The sequence below is a fragment of the Mobula hypostoma genome, chromosome 1, assembly GCF_963921235.1.
Source record: "Mobula hypostoma chromosome 1, sMobHyp1.1, whole genome shotgun sequence".
Classification (NCBI taxonomy): Eukaryota; Metazoa; Chordata; class Chondrichthyes; order Myliobatiformes; family Myliobatidae; genus Mobula; species Mobula hypostoma.
Window position 1 is genome coordinate 73,342,637 of NC_086097.1, and position 21,098 is coordinate 73,363,734.

At 42.6% G+C, this 21,098-nt stretch overlaps 1 protein-coding gene across 2 annotated transcripts in view; it reads left to right on the plus strand.

The window, feature by feature from the left end:
- The window catches only part of stxbp6 (syntaxin binding protein 6 (amisyn)), a 395,650-nt gene that overhangs the window by 245,501 nt on the left and 129,051 nt on the right, over positions 1-21,098 (plus strand). For both annotated transcript variants that reach the window (XM_063050629.1, XM_063050637.1), the window contains exon 4: positions 2,515-2,680. In XM_063050629.1, the coding sequence (XP_062906699.1) occupies positions 2,515-2,680 (166 nt within the window). The remainder of the gene's footprint in view (positions 1-2,514; positions 2,681-21,098) is intronic.

Consider the following 21,098-nt stretch of genomic DNA (forward strand, 5'->3'; position numbering starts at 1 on the left):
ATTGTTGTAAACCTGCTAGTCCTAGAAATGTCCTCATAAAAAACTCTGCACTTACTGTACAGGAATCACATTGTTTCTCTTATGTGGTAACCAGAACAATATGCGGAACCGTTTTGTGGGCCAGTCATTTCAAGCTTTCCTTCTCTAAAATACTGTATTGAGTCAGGTGGTTTTACACTGCAGCCTGTAAGTATCGTAGTCACCACTGATAAACCAGATGTTATTAAAAATTCTCAGCTGCAGTGGTTGGTTTTGAACTTGCCTCTAGATTCCCAATTTGCTCTTTCAGTAACATCATCGCTACAAAGCTGGGAATTAATTTTTGCACTTCATTGCCCAATCAGTATCTTGGAATTCTCCAACTCACCCTAATTTTATAAGTTATGGAGAAAAATCAGGGCACTTGTTTGGACAACTCTTTCCAACGTTTGGCATGAAGATAATGGGCTAGCGAGCCTGGTTTTGTATGTACTTGTAACTACAGGCAGAAGGAATTAACAGCACAGGAAGAGGCTGTTTGACTGCTCAAATCCTCATGGGCTCTCTGCAGGCGTATTGCAGCTCATTTCATTGTTTGCCCTTTTCCTGAAGCCATTGATATTTTGTTTCTTACAAATACTGATCCGGTTCTGTTCTGAAGATCACAGTTGAGCCATCTCCCTCTGTCTGTCAGTCAAAGCATTCCAGATTGTAAACTCTCACTGCATTTAAAAAAAACAATAAATCAGCAGGTATTGTCTTTGGTTTTAGTTCACCTCACAGTCTGCAGTATTTTGAAAAGTAACATGAGAAGCAGTGGTCTGAGTTGATCAGATAATCCCTTGCGCACTCTTCACTAATCAAAATCAAAGCTGAATCAGCCTTCCTTTCTGACCCTGTGCCATGTTCCTTCATTTCCCTCAGTACATAACTGTCTCTCAGCCTCAGTATTGTTTATATTCTCCAATTGAACTCTACATCTGTTGCAATTGCCAGATTTTCTTTGTCCGCCGTGCTTCTTATGACCTTAAAAAAGAACTGTAAAAATTGTCTTTATTGTAAACAGTAGATTTGACTGAATCATATTGAATTGAATATTCTGTTGTCAAATCTAAATATGATTTCAGTGGGGACAAAGGAAAAGGATTGTACAATTATATTGTCTCTATATCTCTTAACACTATTTTTGTGTAAATTTATCAATTTCCTTTTGTCCCCAGAAATGTATGCTGTAATCAGATATTGTGCACAACTTCCAAACATTTATAGTTTCTATTTTCTTCAAATCAAAATTTTCATCCTTTAATCTTTTGAATTATTTATTGCTTCATTATGACTACAATGAAGCAATAATATATATTTGATGCTCTAATCTTTGAGTTTCACTGCTTCCAGTTTTTCTTTGTAAATTTCATATTCAAATCAATTTTTTTTTTTGCTCTCATGCTTGGCTCCAGCGGATGAAGCTGCTGCTTATTTATTCAATCAATGTCACTTTATAATTTTAGGCTTCTGTTTACAGAACCCAGCATGTCACAACTGTTTATCTTCAATAAACTTTGATATATCCATCTCTGTGATTCATTTTATTGAATATAATCTGGATTTTCCATGAAAATCTCAGTGAGAACTCAAGAGTGTCCGTGAGAAATTAAGTTGCATTGGTGTGGAATCTCATTATCTCATTGAGAATGCAATCCTACAGAACTATGGGGAAATGTCAGTAATGACTTGCAATGTACTTTCAGAGGGCCAGCAGGGGTTTGAGGGCCAAATGGCCTCCTGAGCTGTTGCAGACATATAAACTATTTTATTTGCTTCTTCCTCTGTAATTCTGTATCTGTATCCCAAAATTTAGTTTCTTTGGCATTTTTAATTCCTGCTTCTTCTGTGTGGTAGTCTGTATGTCTCCCTGAGGAATCTTTAATCTGATTTGGTTGGAGTGGCTCCCTACTGTGTACCTGCTCACAGATGTCACAGACACCAGATGCTAAATTTAATCAGATGGAAGGAGGCCAGTGCTCTTTGCAAATAAGCCCAATGAAGGTCTGTGAGCAATTGTACGAAACTATGTTTATGCCACTCACGGTAGAATCTGGGCTGAGGTGAATCAATTTGGGCTTGCCAGCGATATCCCCATGTGATACCATTGTCCATAATTTCTAATTTGAATACTTGCCATTTTCTCAATTCAGTTTATTTTTAAAGTCAAATTGGCTTTTCTGACCAGGTCAATAATTTGCTTTCAGCTCCGTTAACTTGAATTTCATATAAATGTCCTCTGTGGCACCTTCATGAAGGCCTGAAATTTTTTCCCAATTTCACAGATTTGTAACACAATCAACATTAAAAGGTTATTGTACTACAGGCTCTGCACACATAGGGAACTTATCATTTCAAAGATAATGTCATTAACGATGCTTGTATGTTATAAACTAATCAAATGAAAGTAATTATTTTCCTCCGTCTGGACGAATGTAGGCATTGTCATTATTTCAACACAAAAGCAATTTGTTAATTATTATTGTCTTCTAGGATTGTCCTGAATTTGACCTTGTGTTTGAGAACGCCTTTGACCAGTGGGTTGCCAGCACAGCCTCCGAGAAATGTACCTTCTTTCAAATCCTTCACAATATTTCTCAGCGACACCTTTCAGACAGGAAGCCGGAGTTCATTAATTGCCAATCTAGATGGTTGGGTGGTAAGTCTGCATTTGCTATATTGCGATTGTCTTCAAATCTGTGACTTATAACCTGATTTATATCCTAACTTAATTGTAATTATGGAAGAAGATACCATCTGAAAATGTCACTGACAACTAAAAATTCCAAAGTGATTCTGGTGCACAGCAGGAAAAGTGATTTGCTTGACTCGCTGTCTGAGGAGGAGAAAAGTAGATTTTCTCTTGCATTGCCGAATTCACTCTCACTCACAAGCATCCAACTTTCCATTGTATAAACCTGTTGCATGCTTTTTGTGGTATGAAAAATAGAGTTTCAACTGACTAATAACAACCACGAAAATTTAGAAACAAGTATGTTTTAAGTTGTTTCCATCTCTTGCCTCTCCTCAACTTAAAGCGCTTTGTTTGACCCATAACTTTCCTTGTTCTGACGAAAAGCCATTTACCAGAAATGTTAACTCTGTTTCTCTTTACAGTTAATAAGTTTAGCATTTTGTTCTTGTTTCAAGTTTTCACCAATTGCAGATTTTTGTTTTTACTTTAAATTCCCATTAGTCTTGCTTCATAGCCTAGTAATAGATTAATTGAATATTGTAAGATTCAAGATTGCTTAATGTCATTTCCTGTACATAAGCGTAAAGGAGAACATAATAATTGTTAGCACAAGAGGTTCTTCAGCTGCTAGAAATCCAGAGCAACACACACAAAATGCTATGGGAGTGAATAATCGGTCAACATTTTGAGACAAGACCCTTCATCAGGACTGTAAAAAAGTGGGAAGACGCCTGAATAAGAAGGTAGGGGAAGAGGAAGGAGGACAAACTAGAAGGTGATAGGTGGCCAGGTGGTGGGTAGTGGGTGATAAAATAAGAAACTGGAAGGTGATAAATGGAAAAGGCAAGGGGCTAGAGAAGAAGGAATCTGATAGGAGGAGGGAATGAATGATCAGGGGAGGGGGTTGAGCACCAGGGGGAGGTGATAGGCAGGTGAGGAGAAGAGGTAGAGGCCAGAATGGAGAAATGTAAAAGAGGGAAGGGGAAGGGTAGAAGAATTGCTGGAAGTTGGAGAAATCGATGTCCATGCCACCAGGTTAGATGCCACTTAGACAGAACATGAGGTGTTGCTCCACCAACCTGAGAGTGGCCTCATTGTGGCAGAAGAGAAGGCAGTGAACCAAAAAGTCAGAACAGGAATGGGGATAGGAATTGAAATGGTTGGCCATTGGAAAATACTGCTTTTTGTGGATGTGTTCGACAAAGTACCCCAATCTACATCGGGTCTCACCAATGTCAGAGCGGCCACTCCAAGAGCACCAGATACAGTAGATGGCCCCCAACAGATTTACATATAAAGTAACATGCAAAATGCTGAAGAAACTCAACAGGTCAGGCAGCATTTATGGAAAAGAGTAAACAGTTGATGTTTCAAGCCAAGACCTTCCTTTGGGACTTGAATGGAAAGTGAGAAGCCAGAGTAAAGAAGGGGGGAGGTGAGGAAGAAGTCAAAGGTGGCAGCTTTTAAGTGAAAACTGGGTCAAGGGGAGGGGAGTGAAGTAAAGAGCTGAAAAGTTGATTGGCGAAAGAGATAAAGGGCTGGAGAAGGGGAAATCTGATAGGAGAGGGTAGAAGACCGTGTAAGAAAGAGAAGAGGGAGGAGCACCAGAGGGAGGTGATGGGCAGGTCAAGAGATATGGTGAGAGAGGGAAACAGGAATGGGGAATGCTGAGGGGTAGGGGTCATTGCCAGAAGTTCAAAAGATTGATGTTCATGCCATCAGTTGGAGGCTGCCCAGACAGAACCGAAGAATCTCTTCCAACCTGTTTGTAGCCTCATCGGAACAGTAGAGGAGGACATGGACTGAAATGTTAGAATGGAAAGTAGAAGTGAAATAGGTGGCCACCAAGAGATCCCACTTTTTCTGGCGGATGGAGCGAAGGTGCTCGGTGAAGTGGTCTCCAAATTTACGTCAGGTCTCATGGACATACAGGGAGCACCAGATACAGCAGATGACCCCAATAGACTTGCAGGTGAAGTGCCTCCTCAAAGGAATGTTTGGGGCCTTGAATGGTAGTAAGGGAGGAGGTGCAGGGGTAGGTGTGGTACTTGTTCCACTTGCAAGGTTAAGTACCAGGTGGAAGATCAGTGGGGAGGGACGAGTGGACACAGGAGTCACATAGGGTGCAATCCCTGTGGAAAGTTGGGGGAGGGAAAGATGTGGGATCCCATTGATGGCAGAAGTTACTGAGAATTATGTGCTAGATGCAGAGGCTAGTGGGGTGGTAGGTAAGGACAAGAGGAACCCTATCCCTAGTGGGTTGGCGGGAGGATGGGGTGAGGGCAGATATGCATGAAATGGAAGAGATGCAGGTAAGGGTAAAGGAAAGGAAGCCCCTTTCTTTGAAGGAAAAGGGCACCTCAGTAGTTCTGCAATGTAAAGCCTCATCCTGAGAGCAGATGCAGGAGAGATAGAGGAAGAGAGAGAAGGGGGTGGCATTTTTACAAGTGACAGGGTGGGAACAGATAGCTGAGAGAGTCAGTGGGTTTATAAAAGATGTCAGTAGATAGACTGTCTCCAGAGACGAGGGAGGGAAGGGAGGTGTTGGAAATGGACCAAGTAAATTTTGAGGGCAGGGTGGAAGTTGGAGGCAAAGTTGATGAAGTCGATTACCTCAGTATAGGTGCAGGAAGCAGCACCAATGCAGTTATCAATGAGGCATAGGAAGAGTTGCGGAGCAATGCCAGTGTAGGCTTGGAACATGGACTGTTCCACATAGCAAACAAAAAGGCAAACATAGCTGGGACCCACACGAATGCCCATGGCTGCTCCTTTGGTTTGAAGGAAGTGGGAGGAGCTGAAGGAGTAATTATTGAGAGTGAGGACCAGTTCTGCCAACGGAAGAGAGTGGTGGTGAAGGGGAACTGGTTGGATCTGCTGTCCAGAAAGAAGCAGAGAGCTTTAAGGCCCTCATGATGGGCGATGGAAGTGTATAGGGACTGGACGTAGCATGTTTGTGTTACATGTGAAGTGTGGCTTCAACAGGAAGGACTGTTTAGGGCCCTGAATGAAGGTGAGGGAGGATGTGAATGGGCAGGTGTAACACTCCTCCCACTTGCAAGAATAAATGCCAGGAGGGAGATTAGTGGGAAGGGATGAATGGGCAAGAGAATCACAGAGGCTGCTATTCCTGTGGAAGACAGAGAATTGGGGGAGGAGGTAGTAAAGATGTGTTTGGTGTAGGGTCCCCTTGAAGATGGCGGATATTGCAGAGGATGATGTGTTGGAAGAGAATCATAGGGTAGTAGATGAAGAACAGAGGAACTCTGTCCTTATTAAGGCAGCAGGAAGATGGGCTGAGGATAGATGTCAAGGAAATGGAGGAGATACAGGTGAGGACAGCATCAATGGTGGAGAAAGGGAAACTTTGTTCTTTGAAAAAGGAAGACATCAGAGATGGCCTGGATAGGAAAGCCTCAACCTAGGAACAGATGCGGCAGAGACAAAGGAACTGTGAAAAGGTAATGGCACTTTTATAGGAGACAGGTTGGAAAAGGTATAGTCAAGACCATAAGACGTAGGAGCAGAATTAGGCCATTCAGCCCATTCTGAATGGCTCTACCATTTCATCATGGCTGATCCCAGATTACACTCAACCCCATACACCTGCCTTCTTGCCATATCCTTTGATACCATGACCAATCAGGAAACGATGGACCTCCGCCGTAAATATAGGCACGGACTTGGCATCCACTGCAGTCTGTGGCAGAGTATTCCACAGAGTTGCTACTCTCTGACTAAAAATGTTCCTCCTTACCTCTGTTCTAAAAGGTCGACCCTCATCTTTGAGGCTGTGCCCTCTAATTCTGGATATCCTCACCATAGGAAATATCCTCTCCACATCCACCCTGTCTAGACGTTTCAACATTCGGTAGGTTTCAATGAGATCCTCCCGCATTCTTCTAAATTCCAATGAGTACAGGCCCAAAGCTGCCAAGTGCTCCTCATGTGTTAATCCATTCATTCTCAGAATGAGGACATGAGTCAACGTTCACTGGGGCAGGAGCAGGCAGAAACAGTCGGCATAACTGAACAGTTAAGCTAGTGGATATTGGCTAGGAGGTAGAAATGAGCACTGAGGGGTAAATGAACTGTGAGATTGGTGTCTGTGGTTAGGAGATCACCAGAATGGATGAAGTTGGTGATGGTTTCGGAGACAAATTTCTGACGTTCCTGAGTGTGGTCCTTTACAAAGGGTAAGTAACAGGAGGTGTCTAGAGTTTCTGTCTGGCTTCAGCAAAGTAGAGGTCAGTCCACCACACTATAACAGCACCCCTTTTTTCTGTGGCTTTCATGGTGAGGTTGTGATTGGTGCCGAGAGAGTGGATGGAAGTGAGTTCAAAAGGGATAATGCTTGAAGAGGAAAGAGGAGTGCTGAAGTCGAGCCAGTTGATGTCTGCAATTAGGGATGAAAAGATTTAGAGCAGGCAGAGAACCAGAGAGGAGTGTTCATGAGGAAGAGGAAGGTTAGAGACAGGAGAAAGAGGTCATCGGTGTGGGGTGGTGAATTCTTGCCAAAGAAGTGGGCTCGGAGATAGAAGTAAAGTTTGACGCTGTGATGGGCGCAGAACCCACTGAGGTGCGGGCGAAGGGGGACAAAGATAAGGCCCTTGCCAAGGACAGAACATTCCACCTCAGAGAAGGGAAGGTTGGGGGGAATGATGAAAAACGTTGCAGGGATCAGAGGGAGGAAATAAGTTAGTGGTGTCAGAAGATGGGAGAGTGGGAAAGTATGGTGGGAGGAAAATAAAGACTGAGGACTCGGGAGGTGGGGGGGATCCTGAGAAACCCGGGGTTGGGGGAGTAGTGATGGAGGAAGGGGAGCCCAGGGGCTCAGTGGCATTGGGGAAGGTCACAGCCTGGAGGTGAGGGTGGCCAAGTTCGGGGCTGGAGATAGAGCTGGAACTCATGTAATTTGCTGTCTAAAGGCATACTGGAACCTGAGTTGGAGATGGTGGGATACTCAGTCTGGAGATATCCGGGGTTGTTGTAGTTTGGGGTTCCTGCAGTCTGGAGGAGTCCAGCACTGTTGCAACCTGAGTTACACAGTCTGGAGGCATCTGATCAAATCAAAGTCCAAAATAATGGTTACTCCGGATCCGATGCAGCACCAAAAAAAAACACGAAAGACAAAGAACACAATAATAAGAAATCTCAATAAATGTAAATACATAATATAGCTTATATACATAGGTTGATTGTAAGTCCATAAAGTGACATTAGGCTGTATATAAGGTGACTGACAGGAAATAATAAAGTGGTGGTGGAGTTAATGGATATAGATGTTGATCAGCCTTACTGTTTAGGTAAAGTAACTGTTTTTGAGTCTGTTCGTCCTTGCATTGACGCTATTTGGCCTCCTCCCTGTTGGGAATGGGACAACCAGTCCATGAGCATGGTGGGTAGGATTCTTCATGATGTTACTGGCCCTTTTCCAGCACTTTTCTGTATATATGTTCTTGGTGGTAGGAGGGCTGGTGCTGGTCATGCATTGGGCAGTTTTGATTACTCATTGTAGAGCCTTCCTGTTCGTTGCAGTGCGGTTTTTGTACCAAGCAGCGATGCAGCTTGTTAGGATGCTCTCTGCTACACATCTGTAGATTGACATGAGTATTGATGAGTATGGGTGGAGCTGAGAAACAGGAAAGGTATGGCCACATTAGTGGGATTGTATTACAGACCACCCAATAGTCAACGAGACTTGGAAGAGCAAATCTGCAGAGAGATAGCAGGCAACTGCAGGAAACATAAAGTTGTGGTGGTAGGGGATTTTAGTCTTCCATACATTGATTGGAACTCCCATACTGTTAGGGGTCTAGATGGTTTAGAGTTTGTAAAATGTGTTCAGGAAAGTTTTCTAAATCAGTATATAGAGGGACCAACTAGAGGGGATGCAATATTGGATCTCCTGTTAGGAAACGAATTAGGGCAAGTGACAGAAGTCTGTGTAGGGGAGCACTTTGGTTCCAGTGATCATAACACCATTAGTTTCAATTTGATCATGGACAAGGATAGATCTGGTCCTAGGGTTGAGGTTCTGAACTGGAAGAAGGCCAAATTTGAAGAAATGAGAAAGGATCTAAAAAGCATGGATTGGGACAGGTTGTTCTCTGGCAAAGATGTGATTGGTAGGTGGGAAGCATTCAAAGGGGAAATTTTGAGAGTGCAGAGTTTGTATGTTCCTGTCAGGATTAAAGACAAATTGAATAGGAATAAGGAACCTTGGTTCTCAAGGGATATTGCAACTCTGATAAAGAAGAAGAGGGAGTTGTATGAAATGTATAGGAAACAGGGGGTAAATCAGGTGCTTGAGGAGTATAAGAAGTGCAAGAAAATACTTAAGGAAGAAATCAGGAGGGCAAAATGAAGACATGAGGTTGCCTTGGCAGTCAAAGTGAAGGATAATCCAAAGAGCTTTTACAAGTATATTAAGAGCAAAAGGATTGTAAGGGATAAAATTGGTCCTCTTGAAGATCAGAGTGGTCGGCTTTGTGCGGAACCAAAGGAAATGGGGGAGATCTTAAATAGGTTTTTTGCGTCTGTATTTACTAAGGAAGCTGGCATGAAATCTATGGAATTGAGGGAATCAAGTAGTGAGACCATGGAAACTGTACAGATTGAAAAGGAGGAGGCACTTGCTGTCTTGAGGAAAATTAAAGTGGATAAATCCCCGGGACCTGACAGAGTGTTCCCTCGGACCTTGAAAGAGACTAGTGTTGAAATTGCGGGGACCCTGGCAGAAATATTTAAAATGTCGCTGTCTATGGGTGAAGTGCCGGAGGATTGGAGAGTGGCTCATGTTGTTCCATTGTTTAAAAAAGGATGGAAAAGTAATCCGGGAAATTATAGGCCGGTGAGTTTAACGTCAGTAGTAGGTAAGTTATTGGAGGGAGTACTAAGAGACAGAATCTACAAGCATTTGGATAGACAGGGGCTTATTAGGGAGAGTCAACATGGCTTTGTGCGTGGTAGGTCATGTTTGACCAATCTGTTGGAGTTTTTCGAGGAGGTTACCAGGAAAGTGGATGAAGGGAAGGCAGTGGATATTGTCTACGTGGACTTCAGTAAGGCCTTTGACAAGGTCCCGCATGGGAGGTTAGTTAGGAAAATTCAGTCGCTAGGTATATATGGAGAGGTGGTAAATTGGATTAGACATTGGCTCGATGGAAGAAGCCAGAGAGTGGTGGTAGAGAATTGCTTCTCTGAGTGGAGGCCTGTGACCAGTGGTGTGCCACAGGGATCAATGCTGGGTCCATTGTTATTTGTCATCTATATCAATGATCTGTATGATAATGTGGTAAATTGGATCAGCAAGTTTGCTGATGATACAAAGATTGGAGGTGTAGTAGACAGTGAGGAAGGTTTTCAGAGCCTGCAGAGGGACTTAGACCAGCTGGAAAAATGGTCTGAAAAATGGCAGATGGAGTTTAATACTGACAAGTGTGAGGTATTGCACGTTGGAAGGACAAACCAGCGTAGAACATACAGTGTTAATGGTAAGGCACTGAGGAGTGCAGTGGAACAGAGGGATCTGGGAATACAGATACAAAATTCCCTAAAAGTGTCGTCACAGGTAGATAGGGTCGTAAAGAGAGCTTTTGGTACATTGGCCTTTATTAATCTAAGTATTGAGTATAAGAGCTGGAATGTTATGATGAGGTTGTATAAGGCATTGGTGAGGCCGAATCTGGAGTATTGTGTTCAGTTTTGGTCACTAAATTACAGGAAGGATATAAATAAGGTTGAAAGAGTGCAGAGAAGGTTTACAAGGATGTTGCCGGAACTTGAGAAACTCAATTACAGAGAAAGGTTGAATAGGTTAGGACTTTATTCCCTGGAGCGTAGAAGAATGAGGGGAGATTTGATAGAGGTATATAAAATTATGATGGGTATAGATAGAGTGAATGCAAGCAGGCTTTTTCCACTGAGGCAAGGAGAGAGAAAAACCAGAGGACATGGGTTAAGGGTGAGGGGGGAAAAGTTTAAAGGGAACATTAGGGGGGTTTCTTCACACAGAGAGTAGTGGGAGTGTGGAATGAGCTGCCAGACGAAGTGGTAAATGCGGGTTCTTTTTTAACATTTAAGAATAAATTGGACAGATACATGGATGGGAGGTGTATGGAGGGATATGGTCCATGTGCAGGTCAGTGGGACTAGGCAGAAAATGGTTCGGCACAGCCAAGAAGGGCCAAAGGGCCTGTTTATGTGCTGTAGTTTCTATGGTTTCTATGTGCAAAATCCAGCTCTCTTCAGCCTCCTCAGAAAGCAGAGGCATTGATGGGCTTTATTGATGGTGCAGGTTGTGTTCTAGGACCGTAAGAGATTATTTATGATGTGCACTCCCAGGAGTTTGAAACTGCTTGCAGTTACCACTGTGGTGTTGCTGATGTAAAGAGGGGTGTGAGTAGTACGAGTTGGTAACTATCTCCTTTGTCTTGTTGATATTAAGGAAGAGGTATTTGCCCGGCACCAGTCCTCAAGTTCTTCCACCTCCTCTCTGCAGGCTGTCTCATTGTTGGTGATGAACCCCACCGCTGTTGTGTCATCAGTAAACAACAATGTGATTTCTCAGGTGTTTAGCGGTGCAGTCGTGTGTGGGCAGAGTATACAGCAATGTGCTCAGCACACAGCTCTGGAGGGCATCAATGTTGAGGATGATGGGAAGGGACTAGCAGTTGTACATCATGTCTATCTGAGGTCTTTTCATTAGGAAGTCCAACACCCAATTGCACAGTGGTGTATTTAGACTGAGAAGGAGTTTGTCCACCAAGGAGTGTGGGACAATAGTGCTGAATGTCAAACTGAAGTCCAGAAACAACATTCTGACATAAGTGTCATTGTTTTCTTGGCATGACAGGGCCAGGTGCATGACTGATGCTATGGCATCTGTCGTAGAGTAGTTCTGTCAGGAAGTATATTGGTGAGTGTTCAATATGACATGAATGGAGTTTTTGATATGTGCCATTATCAGCTCTTCAAAGCACTTCATGATGATTGGTGTCAGTGCCCTGGGTGGTAGTCGTTTAGTTCAGAAGGTGTGGAGTTCTTCCATACTGGGGTGATAGTGGCTGGTTTGAAACAGCTGACTACAGCACCCTAAATGAGTGAAGTGTTGAAGATGTCAGTAAGCTGGTGAACACCCTCCCCGGGTACTCGGCCTGGAATGTTGTCTGGCCCCGCCGCCTTTTGGGTGTTTACTCTCTGCAGAGCCCTTCTCATGTCTTCTGTTGTTTCACGAGGAAGTGGGGGGGGGGGGGTACCTTTCGTGGCCGGCATTGTGTTGCTTGCCTTGAAGCACGCGTAAAACTTGCTTAGAGCATCAGGAAGGGTGGTGAACTTGTACAGTCGATGTTGTTTTCTCTCGCATAGTCAGTAATGCCCTTGATACCTAGCCACGTATCTGGTGATCGTTATCGGACAGGTGTTCCTGAAGTTTTTTTCATGCAAAGGTGGCTTTTTCCCTGGATACCCAAGATGAGGTACCAATTACTATGTCTGTTTGTGTATTGTGTTTGCAGTAGTTAACCTAGTTTTCAGCTGTTTAAAGGAGAGGGATGTAGTATGATTAATTTCTTTTACTTGGATGACCAGGTGATAGTCCAAATTGTTTATGGTGAGTCATATGATAATGCTTTAACTTGCAAAATGTTTTTTTTTTATTGGGGCTCTTAATGAAGACTAAGAACTGAATGCATTCATGTGGATTGAGTGTAAGGAACTGGCAGAAACAATTAAAGTAGCTGCATTACTCACTAGGTTAGACAGCATGTGTGGAGAGAAGCAGGTTCAATGTTCCAGATTGCTAATTTTTCATCAGAACCATTTTGGTTTTCTGCACAGATGCCTGCCTGATCAGCTGGCAATTCAAGCATTTTTCATATTTAATTTAGATTTACAGTACTTGCATTAGTTTGCTTCTTAATTGAAGTTGCTGGATTAGATGAGAATTACTGATTGGAATATCTCTGAGGTAGTTGCTGCTGCTGGTGCTGCATCTATTATATATGAATGAAGGAAGTGGAGCAAGTTTAAAAAAAATGTTGGTGCTGGAAATTGAAGTAAGAATACAAAATGCAGGGAAAACTGAACAGGTCAGGCAGCATTTGTGATAAAGACCGAACTAATGTTCTAGGTCTGCAACCCTTGGATCTGAAACTCTTCTTAAAGAAAACAAGGACTTCCATTTATAGGACACTGGGTGACCTTAAATACTTTATACTTTATCGTCGCCAAACAATTGATACTAGAATGTACAATCATCATAGTGATAGTTGATTCTGCTCTTGCCACTCCCTGGATTACAAATCAATAGTAAATATTAAAAATTTAAATTATAATCCATAAATAGAAAATAGAAAAATGGAAAGTAAGGTTGTGCAAAAAAACCGAGATGCAGATCCGGATATTTGGAGGGTACGGCTCAGATCCGGGTCAGGATCCGTTCGGCACTCTTATCACAGTTGGAAAGAAGCTGTTCCCAAATCTGGGCGTATGAGTCTTCAAGCTCCTGAGCCTTCTCCCGGAGGGAAGAGGGACAAAAAGTGTGTTGGCTGGGTGAGTTATGTCCTTGTTTATCCTGGCAACACTGCTCCAACAGCGTGCGGTGTAAAGTGAGTCCAAGCATGGAAGATTGGTTTGTGTGATGTGCTGCACCGTGTTCACGATCTTCTACAGCTCCTCCGGTCTTGGACAGGACAGCTTCCATACCAGGTTGTGATGCACCCTAGAAGAATGCTTTCTAGGGTGCATCTATAAAAATTAGTCAGGGTTTTAGGGGACAGGCTAAATTTCTTTAGTTTTCTCAGGAAGTAAAGGTGCTGGTGGGCCTTCTTGGCAGTGGACTGTGCTTGGTTGGACCAAGTCAGGTCATTTGTGATATTGACCCCGAAGAACTTAAAGCTTTTGACCTGTTCCACTTGCACACCACCGATGTAAATTGGGTTGTGCAGTCCGCTACTCCTTCTGAAGTCAACAACAAATTCCTTCGTCTTGCTGACGTTGAGGGATGGGTTATTGTCTTCACACCATGCCACCAGGTTCTTAATTTCCTCTCTGTACTCAAACTCATCATTACCTGAGATACAGCTACAATTGTTGTGTCATCAGCAAACTTATATATTGAGTTAGATGGAAACTTGGCTACATAATCATTGGTGTACAGTGAGTACAGCGAGTACAAGAGTTGAAATTCACTAAACTGGTACATTTCTTATTGTTGCATGTACAAAATACAGTCAAAATCTGCATGCCATCCATACAGTTCATTTTACATCAATCCATCAAGGTAGTATAAAGGGAAAGCAGTAACAGAGAAGTTCAGGCAGGCAATAAGGCACAAGGCCATGGCACAGTAGATTGAAGTCAAGAATCCATCTTGTTGTATAAGAGGTTTGTTCAGTGATTTTTATGGAAGTGGGATAGAAGCAGTCCTTGAGCCCGGTGGTAAGGATCTTCAGCCCGATGGAAGGGAAGAGGAGAGAGAAAGTCAGTGGCGGGAGTCTGATTATAGTGGCTGCTTTACCAAGGCATTGCAAAGTGTAGAGAGATTTGCGTGCTGCAATGTGTTAATGATCAAACAATCTATATCAGTTATGTTGCTTCAGAGATAAATATTTGCAAGGACACAGGAAAATTGTGTTCTTTGAAATAGTGCCATGTGTTTTCCACAACCACCCAAAAGAGCAGTATTACATCCAGAAGTTTGGGTGATGGAACCTGACACTAATTTTGGGGTAGGAGGACAATGTGTTTGAAATAAAGGGTTGAGAATGATAGCATAGTCATTAAACTGATTTGGAAAAATGTGTAGGTACAGCAGTTGTTGCACACAAAAATACTACATGAAGGAAAGGTTAACAGTTCTATATAAAAATTTGTGACATAGCTGAGGATGAAACAAATGGAAAGTAAGGCATCTTGTTAGATTCAATGCCAAAGCAGATGGAAGAGCAGTGAAGAAGATTAATAAGATTTCGAACAAAATGAAGAAAATCATAGATTCATTTTCAAGAGGTAACGATCAAACAGTACGCTGCTCTTGTGAAATCATACATTTTGATTTTGTTACCCAAGGAATGAAATATTCTAGTACTGGAAGAGGTCCAGTATGCAGGTACTGTATGAGGTTGATTTCTTCTGTCAGATAATGAAGAAAGATGGGTCAAGCTTCGACTTTTCAGCCTGAAGGGAAGCTTTTGATCTTTGATGTAAGCTAATGAAAACATGATTAATATATGGATTAAGCTTATAGACATGTAGGGTTGTGGCAGAAGCCCTGGAAATACTTAATGTAAATAATGGGAGATGTCGAGACCTTGTCTTTTTCAATAATTGCACTTTTAGATGAGCCAAATGGTATTCCCTTGTCATAGTTATGCTAGAAATTTATGATTACTGAATCGCTTGATTCTGTATTTTTGCAGCAGCATCACAAACTGATTGAGACTGATAGGTCAACACTGCTGTTTTCATGCAAAAGTGTGGGCACACTGCCACCCTGGGGATGAGGCAGTGTGAGAGAGAACGGAGATGCGGCGGGCGTGCTGGGTTGAGGGCTGACCCCTGCAGTCTGACTCTCCTGTCAAGGCCACTCCAAGGAAGATGAGCTGGATTGCCTCCATCTGCAGCTGGCCCAATACGAGATGAGAAACTGCTGTGTACTTGTTTTTACAGAAATGTGGCTCCAGAATAATATTCCATGCACCATAAATCTTCAGGCCATGCGTCACGTGGTCTCGTGCTATTAATCTTTTTCCAACTGTATGTGCTGTCGCTGCTATATGTATTTGCTGTGTTTTCCAACTTGGCTCTGGAGGAGCACTGTTTCATTTAGTTGTATACATGTGTACGGTTGAATGAGAATTAAACTTCCACTTTTGTGACTTGATCTCTGTGTGAATCCAGAACAACTGCAATGTAATAAACTCAAATTCCCAGTTGAAGCATCTAGTATAAACCAACTGTATTAAGGCCACTGTGCAGGTGATAATTTATTTATCAAATCAATAGGAACATCCTGTAAAAAAAGATAAACAAGATCCATAATGTTGGGAAAAAAATAACACATTTGCAATGTCATGAGCAGTGGTTATTTTTCAGTAGAGATACAAGAGACTGTTGATGCCGGAATTTGAAGTAACAAGCTGTTCGAGGATCTCACCGTTGAGTAGAATCTATGGAGTCAAAGGGATAATTGACATTTTACGGCAAAAACTCTGCTCCAGGACACCAGGGAGGGGAGGTGGCCACAATAAAGGGTGAGAAAGGAGCTAGAAGGAGATTGGTGGATTGTGGATGGATGAAGGAGGATTGGCATTTGGGACCCGTTAAGGGAGAGGGCGAGGTGGAAAATGAGGTAGATAGGCGATAGATTGGCAAAACAAAGGAAGCCAATGGAGCAAGGTGGGGAGAGGAGAGGGTGGAATGATCATAAAGACTATCAGTGCTGGTTTCTGATAAGTCAGGAAGGTGATAATTAGAACCATACAATGAGAACCGAAAGACAGATGGAACCATATGGGAGATGGTAGGATTCAGAGTATAAAATGTGTGGTTGGGTGGATGGAACTAGATGGGGCAGGGAGGAATCATCTACAGGTAATGAGGTGCTAGGGGGATGGGTATGGGAAAGGGGCCAAAACTGAGAGGACCTAAGGTGCATGGGAGGAAGAGAGGGGGTGAGCAGAATGAAAGAGTTACCTATGAAAAGAGGACAATTTCAAGGTGAGCATCCCTTCACAATGAGGTAGTAAAATTGAGACACAAGACACTGCAGATATTGAAATCTAGAGGAACAAGCAATTAAATGGAGGGGCTCAGCAGATCAAGCAGCTTCTGATTGAAGGGCTTAGCAGGAAAAGAATCTGGAGACTTATTGATGTTGCTCCAGATTCCAACATCTGCAGTGTCCTGTGTCATCAGATGATAGGTGAAACCAGGTATGATGAGGGATTTGTGGGCAGATGGAGCAGGGGGATGAGGATGGTAGTTTTGCAACAGGCTGATGGGAACAGATAAGGAAAAAAGAAAAAAAACTGGGCAGGTGGAGCCAGGTTTGGGCTGGGGAGAAGGAAGTTGGAGAGAGAGGCTGGAAAGTGATGAGTGGAACCAGATATGGAGAGATGTTGGGCAGATGGAACAAGACAGGAGGAGATAGGAAGGGAGAAGAAACCCAGGTGAATAGTTGTGTGGGTGATAGGCAGATCTTCCTCTACCAACCCACCCAAGTTCTCTGTCCTTTGGTTCACCTTTTGCATTCCCCCCTTCTTTTGTTACATAGTTCCTCTAACAGATTGTTGCTTCAGATTTCAGCATTTGCAGTTTCTTGTATCTTCGTGTTCTTAATCTCTTGTTAGGGCTGATGTACAGTGTTTGTGATTCCTCACAAGCAGTCAGCCTTTGAGAGCTTAAGTTATGGACAGCATTGTTATTCAATCTGAAAGGCATTACAGCTGATCCACACACACAGAGTTCCAGAATCTCTTTTTATTTTAATATACTTTGCAGTAGTGTGCATGAGGTAGAGTAGGATAGCTATATAATTGCTTTTTTTGCCTCAGCGTTTTCAAGGGAGGATACAATAATTCAATGGCAGATTCTTCCCCTCTACCATCAGATTTCTGAATGATCCTTGAATCCTACCTTATTCTATCTTTTTACTCTATTTATTTATTTTGTAATTTATAATAATTTTTGTCTTTGCACAGTAGTGCTGCTGCACTGCAAAGCAACAAATTACATGCCATGTAAATCAATGATAATAAATTCAGTTCTGATTATCATCAAGCAAAATTAGCCAGTATTCTAAACAGATGGCCATTCCACTTAAGGAACTACCCACTTCAGGGTATGCACTATCTGGAAACTGGCAGCTTTGTCTACATCATGAGTGTAGTAGTGTGGTCAATAAATTACTGGACTAGCAAGTAGACTGCCTAACCATTGGTCCTGAACCCCAGTTCAAATATCAACAGAAGTTTGTGCATTTAAATTGAAGCAATGGAATAAATGTGAAGATTTTAAGCAAAAGCTGCTAACAATCAGCATAGTACTATTTGATTGTTATAAACAGGTGTCATTAATGTCCTTCAGTTAAGGAAAGTTGTGATCCTTGTCTGGTCTGACCAAGATGTGACACAATTGCTGCCTTAGTTCAGTTAGTAATTACCAGTAATGTCACATTCCATGGGTAAATTTAAATCAAAATTCCAGATTGGTCACCTATGCTAAAATTCTAAATCTGTGTCCCTGAGGATTTGTTATTATACTGACCACTTCAATACTGACCTGGCTCACAAAGACTTGAATGCTGTAGATTAGGGTTAGAGCAACATTTCTGATTTTCTTTCTCGTTAACTTCTTTGGTTACTTGAAGGAAAGAGGTCTTCAGACCATAATTCATCTGTTAATAGGCTTCTCTATTCATGGACGGCGATTTATTTGTTAGACTCTGTTGAAATGGAAAGTGGAAACGCACATAACACCTGACACATTGATAGTTATTGGCAGATTTGCTTTTTGCTGCTTGATTTCTGCTGTGGAATTTTCCACTATTATTCCAGCTGTTAGGCAGAGTGGATATTTAAGTCGTGATACCCTGCTTCGTACTTTCACCAAAGATGAACCATTAAATTGATTGACCAGTACTGATAGGCTATGAAATATTGCCTGAACTTCATTCATGTAGTTAATTGGATAATATTTTTAAACCAGTCATACCAATCTATGCAAACAATTCTCCAGCTCATTTGCAACCAGCAGCTCTGGATGATACATCTAAATGCTTTCTTTTTTGGAAGCTATGTAATAGCATATTTCTGCTAACAGAAGGTCTGCAATATTTTGTTCTATGCAGACAATAATCATTTTTTCTTTCTCTGTTGCTGTAAACTGCAAGGTGATAGACCATGTGAGGAACAAAGAAAGATGATTTTTTTTTCCTTTTTGGTACAGTCCTAAATATTTGGTATTCTGGGTTTTATAAATACAGAGTACAAAAAAAAACATAAATTTAGCCCCAGTCTGACTATCATGTTTAATTCTGGGAATTCAACATGAGCAAGGGTATGAAGGCCTGCCAGAGGGTAAGCTTTCCCAATCTTGAACATCCAGTGATTAAGTTCTGACTGTTCTACGTACCAAGAGAGTTCTTCACTGTGATCCTGACTGCAATTTACATAGAGTACTGCCAAAGGCAAATGTCAAGCAAGCACTCACTGTATTGAGTGCCATGATTAACAAGTGATTCATTTTGAGGGGATGGTAGTGTTGAATGTTGTGCTGTAATCAATAAAGAATATCCTGATGTATGCATCTTCATCTACAAGAATGGTTCCAGAGATAGACTGGCAACGTGGGATGGTGCTGATCATATACGATGACATTTTACAGGCAGCTCACAAAACTACGAAATATGCATGTCCTGAACTGCTATCGCTACAGTCTGCAGCCTGTAATTTCCCTTTAAGTAACATACATTTGAGCCATCTAAAGGGACTGGTGATTTACGATCACTTGAAGGACTTAGTGAACTTGATTCTTTGGAATGTAGTTACAGCACCTTAAAGGTTGGCTGTCGCTAGAAGAGAAGACGCTGGGATAGACTTCAAGCTGGATTATAGCAGTGGGGCATGTGACTACCTCTCCTTAGCACAATGCAGTTTAATGTACAGTCACTGGAGAACATGATACAGGACCCAAGGACAAGATTACTGTATCAGTCGGAAATGAGGGTTTGCTGTCTACTGTGTTCACTGAGACATGGCTCACCCCCGATACTCCGGACATGGCACTTCATCCAATAGATGAACTGAACTGCAGAATCAGGAAATGGGAGGGGTGCTGGGTGGACTTCATGATAACTGCTTTGTGGTGTTCCAGCATACAAATCTTGGCTCACTCTTGTTCTCCCGATCTTGAACCTCAAATGATTAGGTTCTGACTGTTCTACTTAGCAAGAGAGTTCTCCACTGTGATCCTGACCACATTTTACATAGAATACTGCCAAAGGCAGATGTCAAACAAGCACTCAATGTATTGAGTGCCATCATTAACGTGTGATTCATTTTAAGGGAATGGTAGTGTTAAATGCTGTGCTGTAATCAATGAAGAGTATCTTGATGTATGCATCTTCATTGTCCATAAGTTCCAGAGCTGAGTGAAGAGCCAATGAAGTGGCATCTGCTGTAACAGTAAGCAAATTGAAGTGGATCCAAGTTATTCCTGAGGCAGGAGCAGTTATGCTTCATGGCGAACCTCTCAAAGTACTTCATCACAGTGGATGTGAGTGCTACTGGATGATGGTCATTGAAGCAGGTTACCACGTTCTTCTTGAAAATTGTACAGAGGGAAGAGATTGCTGCACCTTTGGTCATGATCTTTGTATCCTCAGTAGCCACAAGAGTGCCAGAAGATTGGAAGGTGGCAATGTTATTCCTTTGTTTTACAAAGATAATAGGGATAATCCTGGGAATTATGGAACAGTGACCCTTGCATCAGTGGTGAGGAAGCTATTGGAGATGATTCTTACATCAGACCCAGGCAATGAACAAACGACGATGAGGAAGCAGTGTGCATGTGGCAAAATCTGCAAGAACGATCATGGCTTGAAGATCCACCAAGCGAGGATGAAGTGTTTGGCGGGAGCAGGAGCAGCACAATGCACAGGTGTCCAACCTGGTGAGCCGAAGGAGGGGCCTGGCCTGGAGTCACCCCATAGTGCCCGGAACCTCCAAGTGTTGCAAACTAATCCCTCAAACATGAAGTCTAACAGGAGGCGGATCAAATGGCCTGCAGCTAACATGACTTCACTGTGGAAGCAGATGGATGAAGATGTTAACCAAATTCTGGAGGCAATGGTGAAGGGAGGGGTTGATAGGAAGCTGCAAGCCACGACAACAATTATTGTTAGTATCACAGCTGAACGGTTCAGAGAAGAGGAGAAGGAAGGCTCCAAAACATCCTACTCAAAGAACCAAAGAGCATTGAGGATCCACAACATCGGGCAGGAGATGAAAGCGCTGAAGTCCCAATACAAGGAGGCAGGAGAAGAGGAGCGCATTGGCTTGGGCCAGCTGATGTGCATACTACGAAAGAAGATCAGGGTCCTCCGCCGAACAGAGTGACATCAGAGGCGGCGGCGTGAAAGGGCTCAAAAACGTGTTGCCTTTATCGCCAACACCTTCAAGTTCACCAAGGAGTTGCTGGGGGAGAAGCGCAGTGGGAAACTGGCCTGTTCGCAGGAAGACATAGACCAACATCTGAAGAAGATATATAATGATCCTGAAAGAGAGCAGGAGTTGGGAGAGTGCGACATCCTAATAGACCCACCCGAACCAGATGTGCAGTTCGACATGTCAGAGCTGCAACTAAAGGAAGTCAGAGA